Source organism: Enhydra lutris, unplaced genomic scaffold, assembly GCF_002288905.1.
Source record: "Enhydra lutris kenyoni isolate GAN:26980312 unplaced genomic scaffold, ASM228890v2 scaffoldscaffold53, whole genome shotgun sequence".
NCBI classification, from domain to species: domain Eukaryota; kingdom Metazoa; phylum Chordata; class Mammalia; order Carnivora; family Mustelidae; genus Enhydra; species Enhydra lutris.
In genome coordinates, this window is record NW_019154137.1 from 6,816,046 (window position 1) to 6,840,045 (window position 24,000).

General features: G+C 37.8%; 1 protein-coding gene across 3 annotated transcripts; it reads left to right on the plus strand.

Annotated features, from left to right (window-relative positions):
- The first annotated feature begins 800 nt into the window (after window positions 1–800).
- Window positions 801–22,662, plus strand: LOC111157292 (SH2 domain containing 1A). Of its 3 annotated transcripts, XM_022518600.1 has the most exons (5): window positions 851–1,170; window positions 14,666–14,729; window positions 15,539–15,619; window positions 19,750–19,894; window positions 20,947–22,662. In XM_022518600.1, exons 1-5 carry the CDS (start codon window positions 1,034–1,036, stop codon window positions 20,985–20,987), a joined length of 468 nt encoding a protein of 155 aa, XP_022374308.1. In that variant the 5' UTR covers window positions 851–1,033; the 3' UTR covers window positions 20,988–22,662. The 3 variants fall into 3 exon arrangements, with proteins under 3 accessions (XP_022374309.1, XP_022374308.1, XP_022374310.1); XM_022518601.1 differs by lacking the exon at window positions 15,539–15,619 and having other exon boundaries at window positions 801–1,170; XM_022518602.1 differs by lacking the exon at window positions 15,539–15,619 and having other exon boundaries at window positions 19,750–19,885.
- The last annotated feature ends 1,338 nt before the right edge of the window (window positions 22,663–24,000 follow it).

Genomic DNA, 24,000 nt, shown 5'->3' on the forward strand with positions numbered 1-24,000 from the left:
ATGAAATGATTCATTCTCTCATCTAAGGCTCATCACATAAAAAAATATTTGGAACATGTTTGGACACAGACTAATTTTTTAAGGTTTTATTTATATATTTGAGAGAGAGAGAGAGAGAGAGAGCGAGTGAGAGTGAGCATGAGCAGGGGAGGAGCAGAGGGAGGGAGGCAGGCGACTCCCCACTGAGCAGGGAGCCGGAAATCCTGGGACTTCGGGATCATGACCCTAGTGGAAGGCAGATGCTAACTGACTGAGCCATCCAGGCGGCCTGGACATAGATTGATTTTTGTCCCTCGATCAGGACCCTGGGATCTTGGCCAAGAAAGTAGGAAAAATCAGCATTTTCTCAGGATCGGGACTACTCAAGAGGACTAGGAAGAGTAGAAAAGGAGACTTGGCCCATGCAGGTTTTTCACCAACTACTTTTGATTGTGAAGGGCCTTCCCGGCTGTGCTCAGGAGTGACTACCTGATGATAGTACTGGTAGTTTCTGTGTTTTGGTCTCAGAGCTTTTGGTTCTTTCATTCTCTGTCAGCATGTTTCTGGCCCACATGAGGGCCATGTACACCTTGCCTCTATCATCAACATCTCTGAGGACTAGTTAAGCTAAGTCATCCCTGGTGGCCCCTGGGACAACTGCAAGAACGGAAGCATTAGCAAGCATTCCTGTCTGTGGGCCAGGGGCTGCCACCGTAGTACAACCCAGATCTCGCAAGGACCTTCTTCCAACTGGCCTCCCCTCTCATCTGAACCCTGTGTTGTGTTATAGGGGTAGGGAGGGTGGGGGCGGGGAGGGGGATTGAACCTTGTGGCAATAAGCAAGCCTCTGAATTGCTGAGCTGGTTTTAATTGAAGTGTGAAAGGAGGTTTTAAGGCAGATAGACAACATCCTGTTGTTCCCGCACTCCTCTCTCTTTTTCTGCACATCTGGCTGAACTAGGAGTCAGGTGGCTGACTTGGGGCCCAGTTGCAGCAGCAGCGGCATCTGCCTTCCACTGTCCCACGCCTCAGCGGCCCACGAGTCCACCAGGTCATGGACGCAGTGGCCGTGTACCACGGCAAAATCAGCCGGGAGACGGGGGAGAAGCTCCTACTTGCCACGGGTCTGGATGGCAGCTATTTGCTGAGAGACAGTGAGACCGTCCCCGGCGTGTACTGCCTGTGTGTGCTGTGAGTACGTCTTGGTGGCCACGGGCACCAGACCCACTGAGGGCTCTGGCTGGGGGTGCGGGCGGCAGCAGGCGATGTCTAGGCCTCCTTCTCTGCTCATGAGACAGTCTTCCTCAGGTCCAGCCCAGGGTGGTCGCGGACCGGGCTTCGGGTTAGGCCCTTCATGGGGGTTTCACTCCCAGGGACTTCACTCTCCAGAAAAGCCTCCCCGGGCCTTTTGTGACAGCGGCAGAGAATGCCCATTGGGGTGGGGAGACGCAGCCTAGAATCTACCTTTGCTCTGAGAAAGATCTAGGCTCCCAACTTCCCGTTTTGACCTCTAGTGGAGGCCAGGGAGGTGGAGCCCTGGGATGGTGGACGGGCCGGAACCGGGGCCACCGGCTCCTGAGAAAAGGAAAGGCCTCTCTGCAGATCTCTTTACATGGAATTGGAGGTGTACTCCCAAAGGAAACCATCACATTCTGGGAGGGGAGGATGACCGAGAAATGGAATCCATTACTTTAAGAATGCAATGCCGGTTAGGTCGGGGTGCCGAGAGGGGGATATTTGGAAGTCAAATTGCCTCTCTGGATCTACTTACTTCGCTTCTTTTAGGGGAGCTGTGTGTGGGGGCCGGGAGTTTCAGAAGTGGGACCCTTCTTGATAAAAACCTAGGACTGACAGTAGTGGTAAAGGGCATGGAGGAAAAACACCGTTGTCATGATTCAGCTCTGCCCTTTACCTAGGCATGCCTGAGTCTAACGCCCATTTTGAATCAGATGATCCTTCATCTTTGCTCCAGGGCTCCAGAATCAGGGAGATCTGAGACCTAATCCACTGCCAGTCTGATGGTAGGCTTGTGACCTTGGCAAGTTAACATCTTGGCCTTCCAGTTTTCTTGTCCATAAAATGGGTATAATAATACGAAGTATCTCATAGGAGAGTGTGATAATGCAGGTAAAGAATTTAACACTGGACTGGATGCATAATAAATGCTCAGTAAACATAAGCTGTTGTTATTATTGTTCTATCTGTCTTTAGTCGAGCTCTTTCAGTACTTATGGGACATTTCTAAGGAAGGAACTAGATCGATCACTTTTTGTCACACGAGAAATACCTGCACTGTGTAGTAGTTCTAGTCAGAAACAAAATGAAGGAAAATGCTCGATAGTAATTTTGATACCTAATTGCAAGACAGTGAAATACTTTCCGGGTCAGTGAAGAAAGATCACACTGAGGCCATTATTAGATGATTTTTGTTGTCTATTTATTATTATTTTTTTACATGGTCAAGCCATGTTGGTGGCAACTCTCAGGCCATGCTAAATACATTTATTATAAAGATTTTAAGAGAAATACGTGGAAGCAGGCGAATCTCTTGGGTTTAGATCTTTTTTTCTTCTTGAAGTACAGTGGACATACAATGTTATATTAGTTTCAGGTGTACATAGTGATGTGACAATTCTGTGCATTACAAAATGCTCACCGTGATAAGTGTGGTCGTTATCTGTCACCATACAAAGTTATTACAGTATTGTTGGCTATATCCTCTATGCTATAGTTTTCATCTCATGACTTATTTATTTTATAACTAGAAATTTGTACCTCTTAATCCCCTTCACTTATTTTATCCATCCCCTCCTGTCCCTCTCCCTTCTAGTGACCATCAGTTTGTTCTCTGTATTTAAGAGTATTTTGTTTTGTTTTGTTTTTTAGATTCCACATGTAAGTGAAATCATACGGTATTTGTCTTTCCCTGACTTATTTCACTTAGCATTATACTCTTTAGCTCCATCCGTGTCACTGCAAGTGACAAGATTTCATTCTCTTTATGGCTGAGTAATATTCCATTATATATATTATACCACATCTTCTTTATCCATTCATCTGGTGATAGACACTTGTTGCTTCTCTATCTTGGCTATTGTAAATAATGTTGCAATAAAATAGGGGTGCATATGGTTTTTTGAATTAGTGTTTTTGTTTTCTTTGGGTAAATACCCCATAATGGAATTATTGGATCATGGTATTTCTGTTCCCATGGTTTTTTGTTTGTTTGTTTGTTTTGAGGAACCTCTGTACTGTTCTCCATAGTAGTTACACCAATTTACATTCCTACCAGAAGTGTGGAAGGGTTCACTTTTCTCCACATCCTCACGGACACTTGTTATTTATTGTCTTTTTGATACTAGTCTTGGGCTCAGATCCTTATGATTTGTTTACATAATTGTTTTTCCCAAGTGGAAACTGGGGAAGGGCAGTGAAAGCCATCTAGTACACTTCAGCTCTTTTCTTATCAAAAGAGTGTGGAGGAATGAGTGGACAAGTGAAAAGGCTTCTTTAAAGAAGCTAAGAAAAGAGATAATGAGCCCCTTACCCTAGAGATAAAAAAGAAGCCTGGGCAGGAGAGTAAGTTGAGACGGTGTGTGGCAAGAATGCACCTAAAGACTCAGCCACATTGGTCTCTTTGTTGTTTCTCAAACCTGCCAACTGTGTTCTCCTCCTAGGATCTTTACACTTTGTTACTTCTGCGTCTTGCCTCAGAGACCACTTCCTTGACCACCCTATCTAAATTAAGTAGCTTCTCCCTGTGCCTGCTATACTCTGTGACTTTATTTTTTTTCAAGGAGCTTTAAACTAGCTGACATTTGCTTGTTTACTTATGTATTGCTGTGTCCTTCAGCAAAAATGGAAACTCTTCTGCACCAGGAACACAACCTAGCACATAATAGCCATTATGAGGCATGTTATGAAGTACATAATAGACACTCAATAAATATTTTTGAGTTAACAAATGGATTGCCAAGGCAAATACCCTTCTTTACTGCAAAGAGCTTTGGACCGATAATCAGGCCAGGTTGTGGGCTCTGGGGAGGTCACTCAGCTTCTCTGGGTCTTGATTGCCATACCTGTTAAATAGGAATCGTAATGTGTGCCTACCTTTTGTATAAGATCGCTGTTGGAAAAATATGCAAAAGAGGCTACTTTTATCCTTTTGCCTATGTAGGCCAGGACCACATAAGGAATTAACTTAGGCAGAATGGAAATTCTCAAACATGTAAGTTTTTACCCCCAAGTGAATCTTGCATAAATGCAATTTTTATGACTCTAAGCTCTCCACGCAAACCTCCTTATGAAGTAGCAGAATTTGGTAGGCCAACTGGGAGTCTCCTAGCCAGTCTTTTGATGGGCACACTGGGGCCTCAAAGTCTTAGATCATGATCACCAGGCTGTGCTACAGAGGAAAAACACAAGGATACGTTGTCTTTTATGAGAGTTTCTCACTCTTCTTGAGCCAAGGGTCGCTTTTGATAAACATAAAAATTTCATGCCCCTATTTTAGTACTACACTGTAGTAACAAAAATCAAATTTTATTTTGAAATAAGCCACATATTCATTTGAAACTAAAACTGGTGTGCTTATGATATGCAGTAGAAATAACAATGTAAATGGTGTCATATACACACGAACAAGATATAGCTCAGAATATTTTCTCATTCCACCTCCCGTTTTCTCCCATTATCCAAGAAGGCTTGGTTGAGCTTTAGTTTCTGTATTTTCATTGCAGAAATAATACATTATGTGTGCCTTTCAAAGGTTATTTTGAACGCTATTTTCAAACTGTGCTTGCTCCTTTTCCTGGTTCTGAGCCCCCAGTCATGACCTTTAGATATGGCCTTTTCCTCTCTTCTGTTCTGGAAAATTCAATCTCATAAACTACTAAAGAAGTTTTCCATTTACAGAATTGCTCACCTTCCTTTAAAGTGAGTTTTCCTTTCAGGCATTTTCAACACATAAATGCAGATTTTTATATAATGAGTCTATTAAAAATAGTTCCCAACACCTATTCTTCTTATAGAAAACCAGAAAAATGTAAGTAATGAAAATGAGGGAAATCATCTATAGTTTTATAACCTAAACATAATTACTGTTGAAAATTAAGGGAATTTTCTTCCATATTTTAATAAAATAATTTATTTTCTAAACACATAAGTGCTCTTACAATATTGTATTCTATTGCATTTTCCACTTAACGTGAAAAAAAAAACCTACTCATATATGTTTTAAGACATCATTTTTAATGGCTGCATGATAGTTTGGCCGGTGATCGTACTATACTTTCCTTAACCAGTCATCATTTTTAGACATTTGAATCATTCCATTTTTCTTTGCTCTTACAAATGTCATCATGATTCATATTTTAGTCCATAAATATTTCCTTGTATTTGTGATTACTTCCTTATAATGAATTTGAGGTTGTGCTATTTCCAGGTCAGAGAACATTAACAGCTTAGGATTCCTGACATATACATGATCGCCAAACATTTTCCCTAAATTGTTAAGCCAGTTTACATATATGTTCAGCAGTAATGCATGAGAGTGTCCATTTCACTATGCCTTCCCTAGAAATGGGTATATTGTTAACAAAAATTCTTGAAGTTTGGTGCCTCACTCTTTCATATTTCTTTGATTAGTGAGTGAGTGTCTTTTATATGGTTGGTAAGCTGTTGTACTTCCTTTTTCATAAGTTGGTTCTTTGTGTGCTTTGCCATTTAATCATTTGGATCTTACTATTTTTCCTAACACATTATGAATTTTTATATACTAGTCCTTCATCTGTTGCAAGTATCTTTTCTCAGTTTGATGTTTTCCACTACTCTTTTCTGATACACAACAAATTAACATTGTTAATAGTCAAATCTGTAGCTCATTTTCTTTGTGCTTAATTTCTTCCTTTGCTTCCTTTGCTTAGAAAGTTCTTTCTCTTTCAGAGTTGCTATACCACTTCACTTCAGTTTTCATTTTCAATTTATGGTTTGGCTAGTTTACATTTTCTTTAATTCCATTTTTAATTCCATTTTCATGAGAAAAGATCTAATTTGATTTTGTTTCAAAGTAGCTAACAATTGTCCTAATAGAATTCATAAATAGAACTTCCATTCCCCATCAATTCCTAGCCTATTTTACTACATATTAAACTCTAACATATAGCAGTTAGTATTTCCCATCTATTTGGCTCAAGTGATCTATTTATTCTTGTATTACTAGCACTATAGTATGATAATGTTTAATACACTTAAATAATTATTTGCTTTTATTTTTCCCACCCAAATTTTATTTTTAAGTAATCTCCACATCCAATGTAAGGCTTGAACGCACAACCTCGAGATCAAGAGTCGCATGCTCCACCAACTGAACAAGCCAGGAACCCGCCCGAATTATTTGCTATTCTTACTGTTCTTTGAGATGAAATGTGGAATAATCTTGTTAAGTTAAAAAAAAGTGCCATTGGGACTACATTAAGCTCATTAATAAGTTAAGGAATAATTGTCATCTTTAAAGAATGTAGTCTTCCCATCAAAAAACCTGATACATTTCTCCATTTGTTAATTTTTGAAATTTATATCCATCTGTAAAGTTTGGTAGTTTTCTTCCTATAGGTCTTGCACACTTTTATTAAGTTTATTTCTAGTCATTGTATGTATGGATGTCCATGTCAATTTTTTTTGTTTCTATTGTAAATGTAATTTTCTTCTTCTACCATATTTTTCTGTTGCTTAAGAAAACTACTGACTTAGCATATTTTTTCTTGTATTCATCCTGTGTACTAAATGCTCTTATTAATGCGAATATATTTTATTTTATTTTATTTTATTTTATTTTATTTTATTTTATTTTAGTGTAGTTTAGTTTATCCTTTTCGGTTTTCTATGTATATTTTCTTCTCACTAAGGTACACTTGAACTCTGACATTTCTTCCTTTCTCGCATATTTTTTCTTGTATTCATCCTGTGTACTAAATGCTCTTATTAATGCAAATATTTTTTATTTTATTTTATTTTATTTTATTTTAGTGTAGTTTAGTTTATCCTTTTTGATTTTCTATGTATATTTTCTTCTCACTAAGGTACATTTGAACTCTGACATTTCTTCCTTTCTCACTCTCAATGTAGACAGCCATCAGGAAAGCCCAAGATGCCCACTGGGATAGTTTGATTGTGATAGGTAGAAAACCAACTTAAAATATTTAAAATAATTAGTTTGCAGAATTAGTTTATTTCCATAATTAGCATCCTTCTGTACATCTCTGACTTTGTTTGTTACCTATCTAATGGAAGATTTGGAAGCTGAAATGCTGTTATATTCTTTAGCTGCAAGGACACATAATGAAGTCATTTGGCATATACGTCTTTATATGAAAGGATAGTTATCTTTTTGTCCTTTGAGATTTAAGTGATAACTGGGAATAAAGTGTCTGTCAAACCATTGAACTGGAGAAATGGGGGAAGGAACAGTGATGAAATAAAATCCCAGTTTATCAGTTGTAATAGAGGGGAACGTTGTGGCAAAGAACTCAAAAGAATGAGAAATTATTACTTAATTTACAGTTAGTTTTTTATTACAGTTGGATATGTGTGTTGGTACCGCATTTATCTTCATGATAATTTAGGTCATCAGAATTATTTTGGATTTTCTGAGTACAATCCATTAATGGCAGAGCAAGCTGGAAACCCAACCTACGATTAAAGTTGCATTACATAAACCACCAAACGGACAGCTCACAGGCCAGTGAAACAAGTACTGATTCTAGTTGACAATGTGAAATTAAAGGTGCAAGATTAGTCTGAGGATATCATTTGCTTAAGTGAAGGGAAAGTCTGGGTTAATCTTTTTTGGGCTCCCCTCAACTGGCCTCTTTCCTTCAGCCCCTTCTTTCCCTCTCCTCCTTGGTGGACACTTCCAGCCCTGAAGCCAAACAGACACCCTCCTTTTTTGAGAACTGTGCTTTCCGAATTACCTTAAGGCCAATTTATTAATTCATTTCCTCTGATATAAGAGAGAGGCAGCGTAGAAAGATGGTTAAGAGCTCAGATCTTTCATCCAGACTCTCTAGTTGCATCCCAACTTGACCCTATACTAGCTATTTTATCTCGGGCAAGTTAAAATTTCTGTATCTCAGGTTCCTTATCTGTGAAAAGGGAAATGATAAGAATAGTACTTCTTTCATAAGGTTAATAATCCTCAGATGATTATTACATGAGTTAGTATTTATAAAGTTAACATGTAGTAGGTATTAATATAAATAAGAGATCTACAAATAATTGCAATACAAAGTCAGAGCATCCTAGGAGTACATAAATAAAATGTGCTATGGCAGTTCAGGGAAAGAAAAGAAAAGATTATATTTATTGTCATGACTCATTGAAACTGGTTTTACATAGTTTTCCCATCAGACTTGAAGCTGCATGACTTGATGGCTCTGTAAATTCAAGTTCAGTCTGAAAAAAAGAAAGATTGTCAAGAGGAAATTCAGAAATCTCTTGATTCAGAGTATAGTCTCAATAATGATGGCTTTGTATAAGATACCATTCTTCTGGGTATAAAAGTTCTGAAATATTTGTTAAAAAAATCAGTCACATTTTGATTGTGCCTTGACTTTTGCACGTATATAGTTTGTATAGACATAGACCGAACGGGCACTAGCATGCTTTATTTGCAATGTCATGAAGAATCAGATGTAACTAAACTTTTTCTTTTGTGTAGTCCTTGAAGTGGTATGAAGAAGGAATTGATGTGGTTTTGTTAGTTCTAAACCAAGGTCTGTCCCTAACACTGACCCCTTGAGAAAATAAGAAATAAGTCAGGTTGATTTCTTCTCATTCATTTCTAACCAGAGCACTTTTTAAAGGGTTGGGACAGTTTTTGAAAAACTGAAGGCAAATTTTAATATTAGTTAAAAATAGTGTCAACAACAATAACAACAACAGCAACAAAACGCCCCTACTGTTTTCTACTAATTATTCATTTTCTAGATTTTTTTCATGATAAATTTTAAATTCCAGGCTATTCAACAAGTCTGGCAAAGGATTTGGTGGAGGAAGGAATTTAAAATACAGAGCATTCTTGGTTTGTCTGTATTAATGGAAGCAGTCAGAGAAAAGATAATCCTAAAAGGGATGTAACAGATTTTAAACAAAAATTATATTTTTCTGGTTTGTGCCTTAGACTAGATGTGTAAAGCACCAAATTATAATTTTGTTTCTTTTTCTTTAAAAAAGGTATATATCTATATATATAAAAATTACATATATACTTATATAACTTTATAACATATACTTTTATAACTTTATAAGAAAAATTAATATGCAAGGATGAATTTATATTAGTTTAAATTTGCTTCTAGTTAATATACATATAGGTACGGTTCTGAATAGTCGTAATCAGGGGGTGTCTCCGTGTGTCCACTTCTTTCATGTGCCATAATTTTATATTAACATAACCCATGAGGTTAACATTTTTTGAAAAATATAAGAGAACTCTAATACCTTTGCACTTCAGTATAATTTTGAATGGTTCTTTCTGTTACTATTTTCTTATTTTGCATAACATTCCTTATTTAGGGGTACGTAGGTTGATTCTCTTTTTTTTCCCACCCTTAAAATAGAACTACTATGAAAATCTTTATGAGATTAATTTGTCCTTTGATTCCTTGGAGTGTAAGAAGATAAGCAAGGTCATTCATTAAGTCAAAAATATGCACGGTGTTATAGCTCTTTTTATAACTTTATTTCCAATTTATTTCCTAGAACTGGTTTTTCAGTGCATGAGGAGAGAGTATATGTAGTTCGAAAAAACATTACCAATATTTTAGTTTAATTTTATATTTTAAAATTATTATTTCATAACTCAAGCTACAGAAAACAAAACCATGAAATTTTGTTGGAGAAGAGGAAGTGCATGGTACAGAAACACTACTCAAGGAAGACAGAAACAACTGAAAAGCTTCAGCTTGTTTTTATTTATTTTTTAAAAAACTTGTATTTTGAAATTTAAAACATTTTTACTAAAGTATAGTTAAGATACAGGGTTATATCAGTTTCAGGTGTACAGTATAATGATTCAACAGTTTTTGTTTTGTTTTGTTTTGTTTTAAGATTTTATTTATTTATTTGACAGACAGAGATCACAAGTAGACAGAGAGGCAGGCAGAGAGAGAGGGAGGAAGCAGACTCCCTGCCGAGCAGAGAGCCCGATGTGGGACTCCATCCCAGGACCCTGAGATCATGACCCGAGCCGAAGGCAGCGGCTTAACCCACTGAGCCACCCAGGCGCCCCTGATTCAACAGTTCTATACATGACTCAGTGCTCCTTATGATAAGTGTACTCTTAATTCCGAAAGCAGAGACTGAGTGACTAAGGAGGAGGTGGTGCAGAAGTGCCCTAGGTGAGTGCAAGAAGCCAGCTTGACTTTGCAGAAATTGCCATCAAGAATCCCAAAAAGGTGTGCGCATTCTCTCTGCATTTTAATCAATTTACCTGTAACTTTAACGTTCTTACAAATCACCTGGAGATCTTGTTAAAATACAGATTCTGATTCAGCAATTCTGGGGCAAGGCCTGAGACCCTGCATTTCTAACAAGTTCCCAGGTGATGCTGATGTTATTACCCTGGCAATGTAATTTGGATGGCCGTGTTTTAGATCTCCTCCATCCATGACCATAGGGTAATGAGAGTTGAGTTCAGGGGATTCTCGGTCAGTTACTTTGTGACTTGAAAGTGGAAGAGATGAACTACTGGCTTATTTGTGGGGTGAAGCAATTCTGCTCATTCAGAAATCTGAGGGGCGGGGGAGTAGGAAATTGTTAATATTAGATGGGTTAATCACGAGAAGTTTTAGTTGCCACTGACACCAGGTTGTTCAGAGACTGAAGGAGGTAAGGGCTTTTGAAGTGGTACTCAGGTTCCTGCTGCTTAACTGAAAGTGAGATAAGATCAGATTCGTTAGGAAACAATTTTCAAAACAGACTCATTTATTTTGACTAAATGAGGCTGAATGATAGTAGGGAGAGAGATTCTTTGTATTTTTTAGAGATTCGCTGTTTCAGAAAGTGAAAACTGGTTGCTTACGATTTTGCTTGCCTCGTCGCTGAGATTTTAAATAATGCATTTCCACATCACCTCTAGTGATACTGAATTACTGCCATTAATTGCTTCCCATCGGGAAATTGGAACCAAGGACCTATGCTATTTCTCTGCTTCTATCTCCATCTTGCTATGTGACTAAGAAAATCACTTAAAGCCTTATGTTTCAGGTTCCCATGGTGAAAAATGGAAATCAAAGCCCTCGCTTTGTTCCCTGTAGAGTACTTACTGTAACCAGTGGGCTTTGAGGTAGATTTTATTGCTTAAAAAAAAAAAACTTTAACAACGTAACATTATATATTTATTTAACATATGATATATATGCATGTATCAAGCTATTTTATGTATGATCTAAATATGCTGGCAAACTCTCATAACAAAAATGAAATATTTTCTATAATCACACCAGCAATTAAATTGAATATTTTTGGTTTCACAAATTGAATGAACCTGATTGCAGTATTTTAGATGTATTTTTTTTTTGCTCTTTAGGTAATCACTACTGATGTATTTTGATTAAAAATATAGTAATTTAATCCACATTTTAAAAAAGATTTATTTATTCATTTGTGAGAGAGAGCAAGCAGGGGCAGAGGGAGAGAGAGAGAAAATCTCCAGCCGACTCCCCACTGAGCACAGAGCCAAACACAGGGCTCAATCCCAGGACCCCAAGATCATGACATGAGTTGAAACTGAGAGGTGGACACCCAAGTGACTGAACCACCTAGGTGCCCCTTAAAGACTTTTAGTTCTAAAGGGAACTGATGGTAAGTGAAGTCGATTACTTGAGGATGACTCTCTGTTTAGAATGCTTTAGAATCATCTGTTCTTCAAAGTTTGAATACATTTATTTTTTTTAAGATTTTATTTATTTGACAGAGAGAGATCACAAGTAGGCAGGGAGGCAAGCAGAGAGAGAGAGAGAGAGGGAGGAGGAAGCAGGCTCCCTGCCTAGCAGAGAGCCCGATGTGGGACTCGATCCCAGGACCCTGAGATCATGACCTGAGCTGAAGGCAGAGGCTTAACCCACTGAGCCACCCAGGCAGCCCTGAATACATTTATTTTTACCAGAGTTTAGCATGTATTCTTTTTTTTAATAAATTTTTAATTTTTTAAATAAACATATAATGTATTATTAGCCCCAGGGGTACAGGTCTGTGAATCGCCAGGTTTACACACTTCACAGCCCTCACCATAGCACATACCCTCCCCAATGTCCATAACCCCACTACCCTCTCCTGACCCCCCTCCCCCAGCAACCCTCAGTTTGTTTTGTGAGATTAAGAGTTTTTTATGGTTTGTCTCCCTCCGATCCCATCTTGTTTCATTTATTCTTCTCCTACCCCCTTAACCCCCCACGTTGCATCTCCACTTCCTCATATCAGGGAGATCATATGATAGTTGTCTTTCTCTGATTGACTTATTTCGCTAAGCATAATACCCTCTAGTTCCATCCACATCGTCGCAAATGGCAAGATTTCATTTCTTTTGATGGCTAGCACGTATTCTAACCAAAGATTTATATTGACTTAAACCTGTGCCTAAGAACAACAATCAGAAAATGTTTAAAGGGACGCCTGGGTGGCTCAGTTGGTTGGACGACTGCCTTTGGCTCAGGTCATGATCCCGGAGTCCTGGGATCGAGTCCCGCATCGGGCTCCCGGCTCCACAGGGAGTCTGCTTCTCCCTCTGACCTTCTCCTTGCTCATGCTCTCTCTCACTGCCTCTCTCTCAAATAAATAAATAAAATCTTTAAAAAAAAAAAAGAAAATGTTTAAAATAAAACTCTTGATCCAGAGAATCTGATCCATATTCCTACTCATAATTTGAAATAATTCAGAACAAAGTTTACCCTACTTTTCTATGAAGTAAAATTTGTTAGACAGATTATAATCTATATCCATTACAATATGGGACCAAGAGCTAGGGCTCTAGAGTTAAATAGGCCTGATTCAAATCCCATCTTTGTTGCTGGATCAGTAGTGTGGTTTCTGTTACTTAGATTCTCAAAGTCTTAGTGTCCTCATCTATAAGATTAATTTCACAATATAAAGCTCATAGGATTGTTGTGGGGTCCAAAAGTGATAATGCATGTGCTGTGGACTGAATTGTGTACCCATCAAATTCATTATGTTGAAACTCTAACCCGCACTGTGGCTGCATTTGGAGACAGGCCTTTGGAATATATTTAGGTTAAATGAGGCCATAAGTGTGGGGCTCTAATCCTAGGATTGGGGGCCTTTATAAGAAGACATGTCTCTCTACATGCACACACAAGGAAAAGTCACGTGAGCACACAGCAAGGAAGTAGCTGCCTATGAGCCAAGAGTGAAAGCTATGTTGCTAGCACCTTGATCTTGGACTTCCAGCCTCCAGAACTGTGAGAAAATAAACTTCTTTGTTTAAGCCACCCAGCCTATGGTATTTTGCTGTGGCAGCCAAAGCAAACTAATACAGCATCTATAACTCGCGGCATAAATTATAGTTGTACAGTATGCTTATACACTGCATGATGGTGGAGAATGCTTACCCCAAAGGACAAGCTGCTTTCAAGTACTTTAGCTGGAGTCTTTTTCAATTAGCAATAATCGCGCCTCGGATAAACCTCATTGGTTATGATACTGCCACTGTGCAAAGCTTAGCGGGAGTCTTTTTAAAAGTTTTATTTATTAATTTTTGAGAGAATAAGAGAGAAAGAGAGCAAGCGGAGGAAGGAACAGAGGGAGAGGAACAAGCACATTCTGTGTTGAGTGGGGAGCTGTACGGAGACTTGATCCCATGACACCAAGATCATGACCTGAACTGAAAACAAGAGTCGAATGTTTAACTGACTGAAACACCGAGGTGCCCCAGGAGTCTTTTCTAATTCAAATTTCTATTATTACTATATTATATTGTAAAGTAACCACAGTAGTAATACTATAGAAATATGGTATTATATTTATTATATTTATAATTAATATTATTATTACTCTTAAGTGGACCTGATAGTACATTATCCCAGTGAAATATTTTTCACCTTAAGGCTCTATATGTACTTAAAGGTAGTATGACTACACTTTGGGGACACCTTGGTGGCTCAATCGGTTAAGCGTCTGCCTTCTGGTCAGGTCATGATCCCAGGTTCTCAGAATGGAGCCCCAAGTCAGGCTCTCTGCTCGGCGGGAAGCCTGATCTCCCTCTGCCTGCCATTCCTCCTGCATGTGCACTCTCTCTCTCTCAAATAAATAAAATCTTTAAAAAATAAGACTATACTTCCTTCAATCTATTTAATAATCCATGGTTTTTACTAATTATAGCAGGTCTCTAGTTTCTTTCTGTCCAGTCTCTCAACTAGACAAATCCTTAAGAGTGTGAACTCCCATATTTTAAAAAAGGGAAAAGATAAAGAAGGCTCTCTAAAAACTGTGATTAGCCAGATATAATATGCAAGCAAGTTCGATCCTCCATGCTTTTCTTCCTATGAATGCAATGGCGCCATATATGTGTGTCCCTGTATATGTAACATTTATGTGGAATAGTCAAGCTCAAATTTAGAGCATCTGTTGATCTTTTGGAATGTTTCAGTAACTGAAGTTTATTCTTTCACAGGTATCAAGGTTACATTTATACATACCGAGTGTCCCAGACAGAAACAGGTTCTTGGAGTGCTGAGGTATAGCTCTTTTATTTATTTTTTGCTTCTGGGGGTATCAGAGAGGTGTTTTAAATTTAGCCTGGTTTTTAAAAAGAGTTGTCAAATCCTACGTTCCCCCAATATTCATCAGATTCAAATCACTAAAGCTCCAACCCAAAATTGTTCATGGATCATTAAAAAGGCTTTAGAGAATTTTTGTCCCAGTTCTGTTCAGCCACCATTGTATAGAATGATCTCACTTTGGAGAAAATATAAAAAAAATTGAAGCATTGTGTCAAACTTTTAGTGCCTATGCAAAATTTTAAAAAGCATATACAAAATGTGTAAAATGGTTAAATAAGCAATTATTTACCAAATGGTACCAATATGAACACTGGTTCTATGGTGGATTAAAAAACATGACTCTTGTTTTCTAAGAGCCTCTAAAACACTTGGGGAGATACGATATGAATTAAAGAGTGATGTGAGAGCTCAGAGTTTGTCGTCAGGTAGATCTGGGTTCCAGGTCTGGTCCCCTCTCCTCCTCACCTATGACCTTGAGCAGGTTACTTAGCTCTTCTTTGAACAAATTTCTTCATCTGTAAAATGAGCCTAAAAATAGTGCCTTACTCATAGGTCTCATTTTGAAGATTAAATGGGATAATGCATATAAAAGAAAGCTCTTAGCCATGGGACCTGGTACATAGAAAGCCCTCAAAAATGTGAGCTCACCCAAACTGCTGGACAATATGATTGTATATGGTCAATTGCTATATTATCTAGCATAGGAGTTCAAAGAAGGGAAGATTTTCCAAGGATTAGTAATCAAGATTGCTCTTTGTTTGGAGGTAAGACTCCCAGCTGGGCCATGTGGAAAGGACACGGGCAGGCAGAATAAAATTAGAGGGAACATCGCAGTGGTTTTAAAGGTATGCTCCGCAAAATTCTAAGGTTCTTCCACCTGGGTGCCATGGGGTGGCGGGGGTTGGGGAGCAGAGGGAGAGGAGGACAAATGTGAGTATGCTTTTGGGTGCCCAATTCATCTTTGATCTGAACGGTTTGCTTTTGTTTTGCTTATCAACTGGGGCTCGAATAAGAATTCATTAGAAAAATGGGCTCTGATGGCTTTGAAAACATTTGAAAGTCACCATACCATTGCACGTAATGCCTGCAGAGTGAATGTATGTCCATGTACCAGGCTAGGATATCACATCTTACCAATGTAGGGGTCTCTACAACTGAAACCTTTGACCTCAAATGCTTTCTTGGATTTCTGAGTCTTTAAAAACAGACTTTCTTTATGATGAAAGCACTTTATTATGAGCTGTTTGAAAACATAAATGTGAATATCAACCTCTGTCAATAACTCAATTTATACGCTTAAGAAATTCTAAAGCCTAGACTTAAAAAAAATTAAAATAGCTCTAACCTTTATAAATTCATCAGTAAACTAGAAAGCCCAAGTTGCAGACTACAAATGTTTTGAACTACAGAGAAGAATTAAGGCAAGTTTTGAAACATGTTGTTGCTTTATATCATAAATAAATAATTCATTAATAATAATTAATTATAATTAATAATTAATTTATAATTACCTGTGATAATTAATACTGTAATACTAATTAGAGGCAAAGCCATAACATTTCTAATCAAAACGATTTATACCCATTTATATTTTAAAATTCTCTGCAGCACTGCAGAGCGGATTGGATAAGAAATTAAATTTCATTTATCATGAGGAATAGTTGTGTGTGATATATACATATATATATTTGCATATACTTTGATTAGAAATAGCCCTTCTCCCTAGAGAAGTAGCCTTCGGCTGCTGAAGAATATTCTTTATGGAAAGGTTCTTAAATTATTAGGGTTTAGCTAATTTTGCCTTTAAATTTGTTTTCTTCTAAGTATAACATTATACGTGGATTCTTACATGCTTGTGATCATGTTAAGGAAGAAAGGGCTTATTGAACGTAAATGTCCTTTCATCCTGTTGTCTGGTCTAAGCCCGTTTATACAATAATATTGTAATTATCTGCACCAAGAGAGCAGAAGATTGGTATGTTTTCTCCAAAGGGAAAACAGTTTTTTAAAAAAATGCTTCAGATTTATTTTTGAAATGCATATTGCATTTTTTTCTATCTACTAAATTTGCTTTCTTAGTTATGTTTTTGCAAAGGGAATATTAAACTAGTGTGTGTGCTCAGAGCTCATATCACCTGACTGGAAGAAATTTCTCCAGAGCATATTGAAGACCAGCTGTGATCCAAAACACGTTTCCATGGATAACTAAGAGGTGGCAGTATGGGATATGTGCAAATTCGAACAATAGCTGAGTTCAGTGACAGAATGGGAGTTGTCAGTGGTATAATTCTTGTGGTAAATGTATTTTCAAAATTGGTTAAATGACAGATATTTATACTGCTTTTTGGAACAATGCTTTAGTTTGCCACAATGCAGGAAAAATCATGGCAGCAACACTCCATTTTCTATGCAGGGATTGTGCTAGAAATCGAGATTTGTTTCAAAGAGTGGAATAAAATTTGAACTCTGGATCCCCCAAATTATGAAAGACAAATATTATGTGAATTTCTACTTTTAGATAGACTTTTAGGTTTTATCACTGCCTAGTGTATTAACTTATCTCATGAGACTCAGGCTAAAATTTTGCTAAATTGTTGATTTAGAGAATTCTACACATAGTCAACTATGATTTATTAATACGTGCGTTGTCATCAGTATCTTGTAAAAAAAAAATCTAACCTCTCCCTGTGGACTTCAGTGCCTTTGGGCTTTTCTGGATATTTGATCATCAGTAGATCAGTAGATGCTAAATAATTTTACTTATTAACCTAAGCAAAACACTATCATTTAGGAAAGTCATTTGCCAGCGACACATTGCATCCCATGTTCAAACTGTACATCCAGTGCTATTATTCTTTTCTGTTAGTGTGGATAATCAAGTGTTAACTGCATGTAAGTCCCCATAAAAAGATGCTTCTGTTGATAAATGGTTTTACAAGCCACAAGAACAGCTAAAAAGATGTGTGGTTTGAAATGTTTCCACACTGGGGGAGTGTACAGTTTCTTTTCTGGTTGGTGACTCTAACTTCTCTAGAAACTATTTGGTCTTACCCTCTCTGTTGGTGAACTCATTGCGGGTATTGGCCTGAAAGACAGAAGACTGGGTGCTGGGATCTAGAGCCAGTTCTGCTTCTGGTTATCTGTGTGACCTCGGGCAAGCTGAATTATCCCTTTGTATTTCCCTTCCTTTCTTTCTTTCTTTCTTTCTTTCTTTCTTTCTTTCTTTCTTTCTTTCTTTCTTTCTAGTAGGATCCATGCTCAGTATGACCCCAGCACAGAGCTTGAACTCACAGCTCTGAGATCAAGACCTGAGCTGAGATCAAGGGTCAGTCGCTCAACTAACTGAGCCACCCAGGCACCCTTGTATTTTCCTTTTCTTATCTGTCAAATGGGAACAAGCAAATCAGCCAATCACTGCCTATTTGTGAGGAAATAGTGGAGGCAAATGATGGGAAAGTGCCTGGAACTGAAAAAATGCTGTGAGGAAGATATAAGGAGGTATTTTGTGCTTCTGACCTACTGTGCAATTTAGAGATTCAGTCTTGGAGCCAAAGAACTGTTTGGGGCTCTGTTAGAACGGCCACGGTATTTTGGATGAGGTCTCAAGTCGAGTTCTGGGAAGGTGTTTTTTCTGGCTTTGTTCACTTCTTTTAGAAGGGCGTGGGGAGGGGAAGAGGGAGAGGGAAAGAGAGAATCTCAAGCAGAGTTCTTGCTGAGCACGGAGCCCAATGCAGGGCACTATGCAGGGCTCGATCCCAGGGCCCTGAGACTGTGACCTGAGCCGAAACCAAGAGTTGGCCATTCAACTGACTGAGCCATCCAGGTGACCCCAGTTCTGGGAAGGTGTGTTGACCATAGGGGTGGAGCTGAGAGGGAGAGTGTTCTACATCTACAGAGGCTCCGAGCTGTGTGAGCCTCTGAGAGGACACTAATTTAAAGCTAAAAAGAGCTTTTTCATGTTTTCTCATTAAATGCTAACAAACAGCTCCCTCCTCAAAAATCTTCCAGGTGGAATAGCTGAAAAACAGCTTTCAACAACAACAACAACAACAACAACAACAACAACAACAAAACTAGTCATTGTTCAATTGCTTATAGCAATACTATTTTATTTTATGTAAAATGACAGTTTTGAGCTGATGCCTAAAGCTGGGCTCATAAGCTTTTGCAGGAAATTGTTGTTTTCAGCAGTGCCTCCGCAAGAGAATTGATGTCAGGAAAGGAACACATTTTAATAGTCACTTGCAAATAATGATCTCTTCAAAAGCAAACAAATAAATAAAGGTGACCTTATATAGTCTTTCATTTTCGCATCATAGAGAAAACCTTGTCATGGTGAGGAGTTGGCAGAGAGCAATTTTGGGGAGGATAGGGAAGTTTCCCTGAGGAGGAAAAAATTTAACATGAAGGATGAGGCAGGATGCATCGTGAGGTGAGAGTTGGGGGACTACCTAGCTATGTGTTGTGTGTATCGTAACGGTCAATTTTTAATTTCCTGTGTAGCATTTTTACTGTGGAATGATGACTGGGAGGCTGGGTTGTTGTTGTTGGTTTGGTTTTTCAGGCTTTTTATTAATGACCTATATGATCTGTGTTTTCTTCTGTGTTTAACTGCATCATCTCTGTTGGTGCATTCATTGTGGGTAATGGCCTGTATACCCTTAGAGGTTCGGGATGTGCGATGGGTAGCAGGCAGGAAGGGCTGGGTGAGGAGCAAGAGCTTGTACAAACTAATACCACCCTTGGGAGAACTGAAATGACAGCTCATTAGCTCCTCTTGCAGGGAAATTCAGCCAACCAAAGTAAGCTCTTCTAGAAATGTTGTTTTTTCTTCTTCCTTATGTTTTCAAATATTTGAACAAGTTACACACATGTTACCTCTCTAAGCCTCCGCCCCCCCCACACACACATTTTGTAGGCCTCTTTGTATCATTAGGAGGTAGGTGAATAATTTGCTTGGCCTTTTATTTTCCAGACAGCTCCTGGGGTTCATAAAAGATTTTTCCGGAAAATAAAAAATCTCATTTCAGCATTTCAGAAGCCAGATCAAGGTATTGTAATACCTCTGCAGTATCCAGTTGAGAAGAAGTGTTCACTTAGAAGTGCACAAGGTGCTACAGGTACGGTGACTGTTACTTTTCTACAGGGCTCGGCAGCTCAGGGTTATGAGTCAACCTGTTCATAAATACATGTTTATGGGAAGTTCTGTAAGAAACATGCAGTGGGGAAGTAGGTGTTACCAGCCAATGGAGCGAGAGGGAACTATGCACACGCTATGATTTCAATCTGCTCTATTGTAAACTTTTAATAAAATTCCGGGAAAATATAAAGAATTCGATGAGCCCACATTTAAACCCTTCTTTTCCCATCTTGGTCTCCACTGTCCCTTTTGCCAAAACAGAAGTACAATTTCACTTCACTAACTCAGACACAAAACGCTTGAAAGATGGGACTTATACAGTTCCGAAAACACCTGGGCTGTCCTTCACCTTTGCTTAGTAAACTGTATTTTCCCTTCGGGGATGGAAAGGCTGGTGTTAGAGTGGCCCATGTGATCGTCATTTCTGAATTTTTGGTGCTTGAATTAATGACATTTTATTGTAGCGAAGGAAACTAAATCAGTACACGTTGTCATGCTACAGGCACGCGTTGTTAACATCTCCTGAGCAAAGCTATGTTAGTGTATGTATCAAGGGGACGACAGATTACTGGTCAACGTCTGCAGATACGTGATAGTCTATTCTTCTCCTGAAAGGGGTTAATCACTTGGTTGGAGTAAGAGGATATGCCTAGATTGAAACAATAAATATTTATGATTAGAAAAATGAGATGTTATGTCCTTTTTTGACAGGGACCCAGGCTCAGGCATAAACTGACAATTGGACTTAAGTGCTGAATTAAATTGATGAGTGGTTAGCCTTTATAATAGAGATGTAAATAGATCTCCAGTTTACAAATTACACATCACAATTACAAACTGTTCTTTTCTGCTCCATATTCCATTCTTTACAATTCAGTTTTAAGTACTGGTTGCTTGAGCTATATCACTGGGTTATATCTTTGTGAGCTTTATGCCATTGGAAATTTTATGATTATAAGTTCCAGTTAACCTGTAATTTTAATAGCTTGTAAATTGATTTTTTTCTTGATTTTCATTATTATTTTTCTTTAGGGAGAAGAGAAGATCCTGATGTCTTCCTGAAAGCACCATGAAGAAAAATCAAATACCTTTACTTTATTTTCTATAATTTAAATATATGCTAAGTCTTATATATTGTAGATAATACAGTTCAGTGAGCTACAAATGTATTTCTAAAACCATCATAGTCCTGTAATGCAAGTATCTAGTGTGATGTAAAAGCTGAAATGGACTTTGCCGATAATGTGGAGCTTTGAAATAAGGTTATTTTCAGTATTATTTACAAATAGGAAATGATTTAAAGCATAATGATACCTTATAAAAGATTAATATCAATCCTTGCCAAATAGAAATTTAAAAAATCCTGTTTTTTCTCAAAAGCATCATTTTTTAGTGAAATATTATTCGACAGCTACTGATTTTAAATTGTCTTTCTTGATTAGATGGCAGGAAGCTGGTTTCTCGTCCCTCGTCTTTGTCATGTGTGGTTCTAATTAAGTATCACGCTCTCCACTGGCTATGGAGTTGTAGGGTGTTTGAGGAGTTATGAAGTTGTGCGCTGTGTGTTAAAAAAAAAAGTACTGGATAAAGAAGGAAGAATTTCTGTTTAATTTTAAAAGCAACTTTTTTGCCTAGTGTTCTGATGTTGGATAGCAGAATCCACAGACCAGTCTGGAGTTTAAAAATCCCGTAATTTAAAATATGCTCTAAATGTTGATTACATTTGATATTACAGGATTTTTCATCTACCTCTACTGCAGTTGTTGGTACTCCGTGTAAAACCTTATTTTGAAAGGAAACTTCAGCAGCTGTGCTCACGAGTAGCTGATTTACAAGTGATCTCCCGATGAGGTAGCCTTATGGGAGCCCTGAAAACCTTACGGTTGTGTTGTTTATTAACAGTTAGTTCCAAGTGATGGCAACCTAAGTGAGAGCCAAGATTTTACACAGTGACAGATATTTATAAATTTTTTCTCACATGTATATCCTTACGACTTTTGTGATTTGATTATACATCAAGTTGTTTCAGGGCTCCTAGAATTCAACAAACACAATAGGCACTGGGGTAGAGAAGTAAAAACACCCAGCCCCCTGGGCTCAGGCAGCTCTGCTCTCTAGTTGGACAATAAAACAGTAACAATTAAAAAAAAAGTAACACAAAAAAGAGCAAAAGATGTCCATTAAAGGGGATAAGCACATGCTAAATGAGGTTCTCACTGGGAAGGTGGATCTGTTGTTAGAGGCAGAAGGAGTCAACACAAATACTCTGGTCCGTGGTCTGGAGGAAAATGCTAAGTTCTATTGTAAATTAATACATTGGCATTCTGGGTTGTGCACGAGTTGGGGTGAGCTTGATGAACTGCCGAGAGACAGAGCTACTCTCCGTGCACTGGCAAGATCTGGTGTCTGAGTATTTAAGATGGTTGCAGTGGGAGTGCAGAGGTGGAGTTGGGCTATAATAATGTATTATGGGCCTTTTACCATTTCTAGAAAAAAAGGCATTAACTTTTAAAGGAATTCAGAAAGCCAACTTTCAAAACAAAATGCATATGTTTAGATAATTTTTCCTTTTTTGTAGCTTGGGTTTAAATTTTATTAGGTGTAAATAATTTTCACTCTCTCTAACTTGTTCATTCTGTAATAATCCCAAATATATGAATTATGTTTGCATGGTTCTTTACCAGAGTCTTTTTTGGAAAAGCTTTTTTGAATCGTTAATGATCTTTCATATTTCAATAAAATGTTTGAAAGCTTTATTTTCCCAATTTCTCTTAAAATATTTTTAAAAAATATTCAGAGATAAGTGCTATTAATATATTAAACAAAGCATTGGTGAAAGCCATTTGATCTTATTGGACAGGTTCCTTGAAAAAGGTAAGTTCTTTTCTGAGTCTGCTACTGTCAAACTTTCCAGTTGATGTGCCTATCCACTGTCTTCTTCTGCTGGCCTTTTACTCATAAAGTTTTTTTCAGTTTTTCTCTCCCAGCATAAGCATTCTTGTTATTTTCCAGTACATAATAGCTTGCGGCTTTACAGAAAGGTCATATCCTTGCCATATCTAAAATATTGCCATGCTAACATATATCCGTAAGATGCTGAGTCAAGATAGAAAAATGCACATATATTTCCAAGTGTACACCTTTCTTCAGAAAAAAAAAAGTGTGTCAGCAAGCCCACAAAGAACATGACAGTTTATCAAACACTCATTCATTTCCTTTGAGTTTGTTCTTAAGAGATAAGGTCAGGAAGGGAGACAAGCTTAGGTAATTGTCAGTTTGGCTATTACAAGCAAGTAAGCTTTGTGGTAGTACACAGGTAGAATAAGTCTACAGAGGATGCCTCTGATTAAGCTTCCTAGTATAAACGGAGGGCTGAATTGAAGATATTATTTGTGGTAGAACGGATAGAGAATTAAAAATGTGAGAAACAGTTTTAAAATCTGTTAAGAGGGTTTAGACATCAGCTCATGTTTTATTTGAGTCACTTTATTGAGTTCAGAATCCAGAATCTATTAATAATAAAATCCAGATTTGCCCCTGAGCATTTCAAGGTTACAAGATGCCTAGTGTTCCTCCTGTTAGACAGCTATAAATTCAACATTGTCGCCTATGTTTGTCCTCACAGTAAATGGGATACATTATTTTAGAGTTTGCAGCTAGGGGTGAAGTTAAACTACCTAGTTTGGGAAATTTCATAGTCTGGGGTCATTGGCCAAACTTGTGGTAAGAGGGAGAATCGTCATCATTAGGTCATTGGCCTCTTAAATGAATATTTTTATGAACAAAGATATAACAAAAGCAATTGACTGGAGAGAGCCCATCAACATAACATTTGATATTTGAATTTTTTCAGCTTTGTCAGATTATCCGTGTGACCTTAGGTAAGTCAATCTGTTACTATTATTGCATTTGCCAAGTAGGACTAATGAAGTCTTGCTCACCTCCCAGGATTACTGAGGTGCTAGAATTATATAAATTTAAGGAAGTAGTATTGCTAAAAATTTAAATTCAAAGACCTCTAGTAGTGAGGGTGAATAGAGAAGAAATATGGAGAAATCTCTTCTCTTGTTTAATAATTCTCTCAGT

Coding starts and splice junctions, on each gene's coding strand:
- LOC111157292 (XM_022518600.1), top strand. CDS start 1,034: ATGGACGCAGTGGCCGTGTACCACGGCAAAATCAGCCGGGAGACGGGG. Junction 1,171..14,665: donor GTGTACTGCCTGTGTGTGCT/GTGAGTACGTCT, acceptor ATTCTTTCACAG/GTATCAAGGTTACATTTATA. Junction 15,620..19,749: donor ACATCGCAGTGGTTTTAAAG/GTATGCTCCGCA, acceptor TTTATTTTCCAG/ACAGCTCCTGGGGTTCATAA.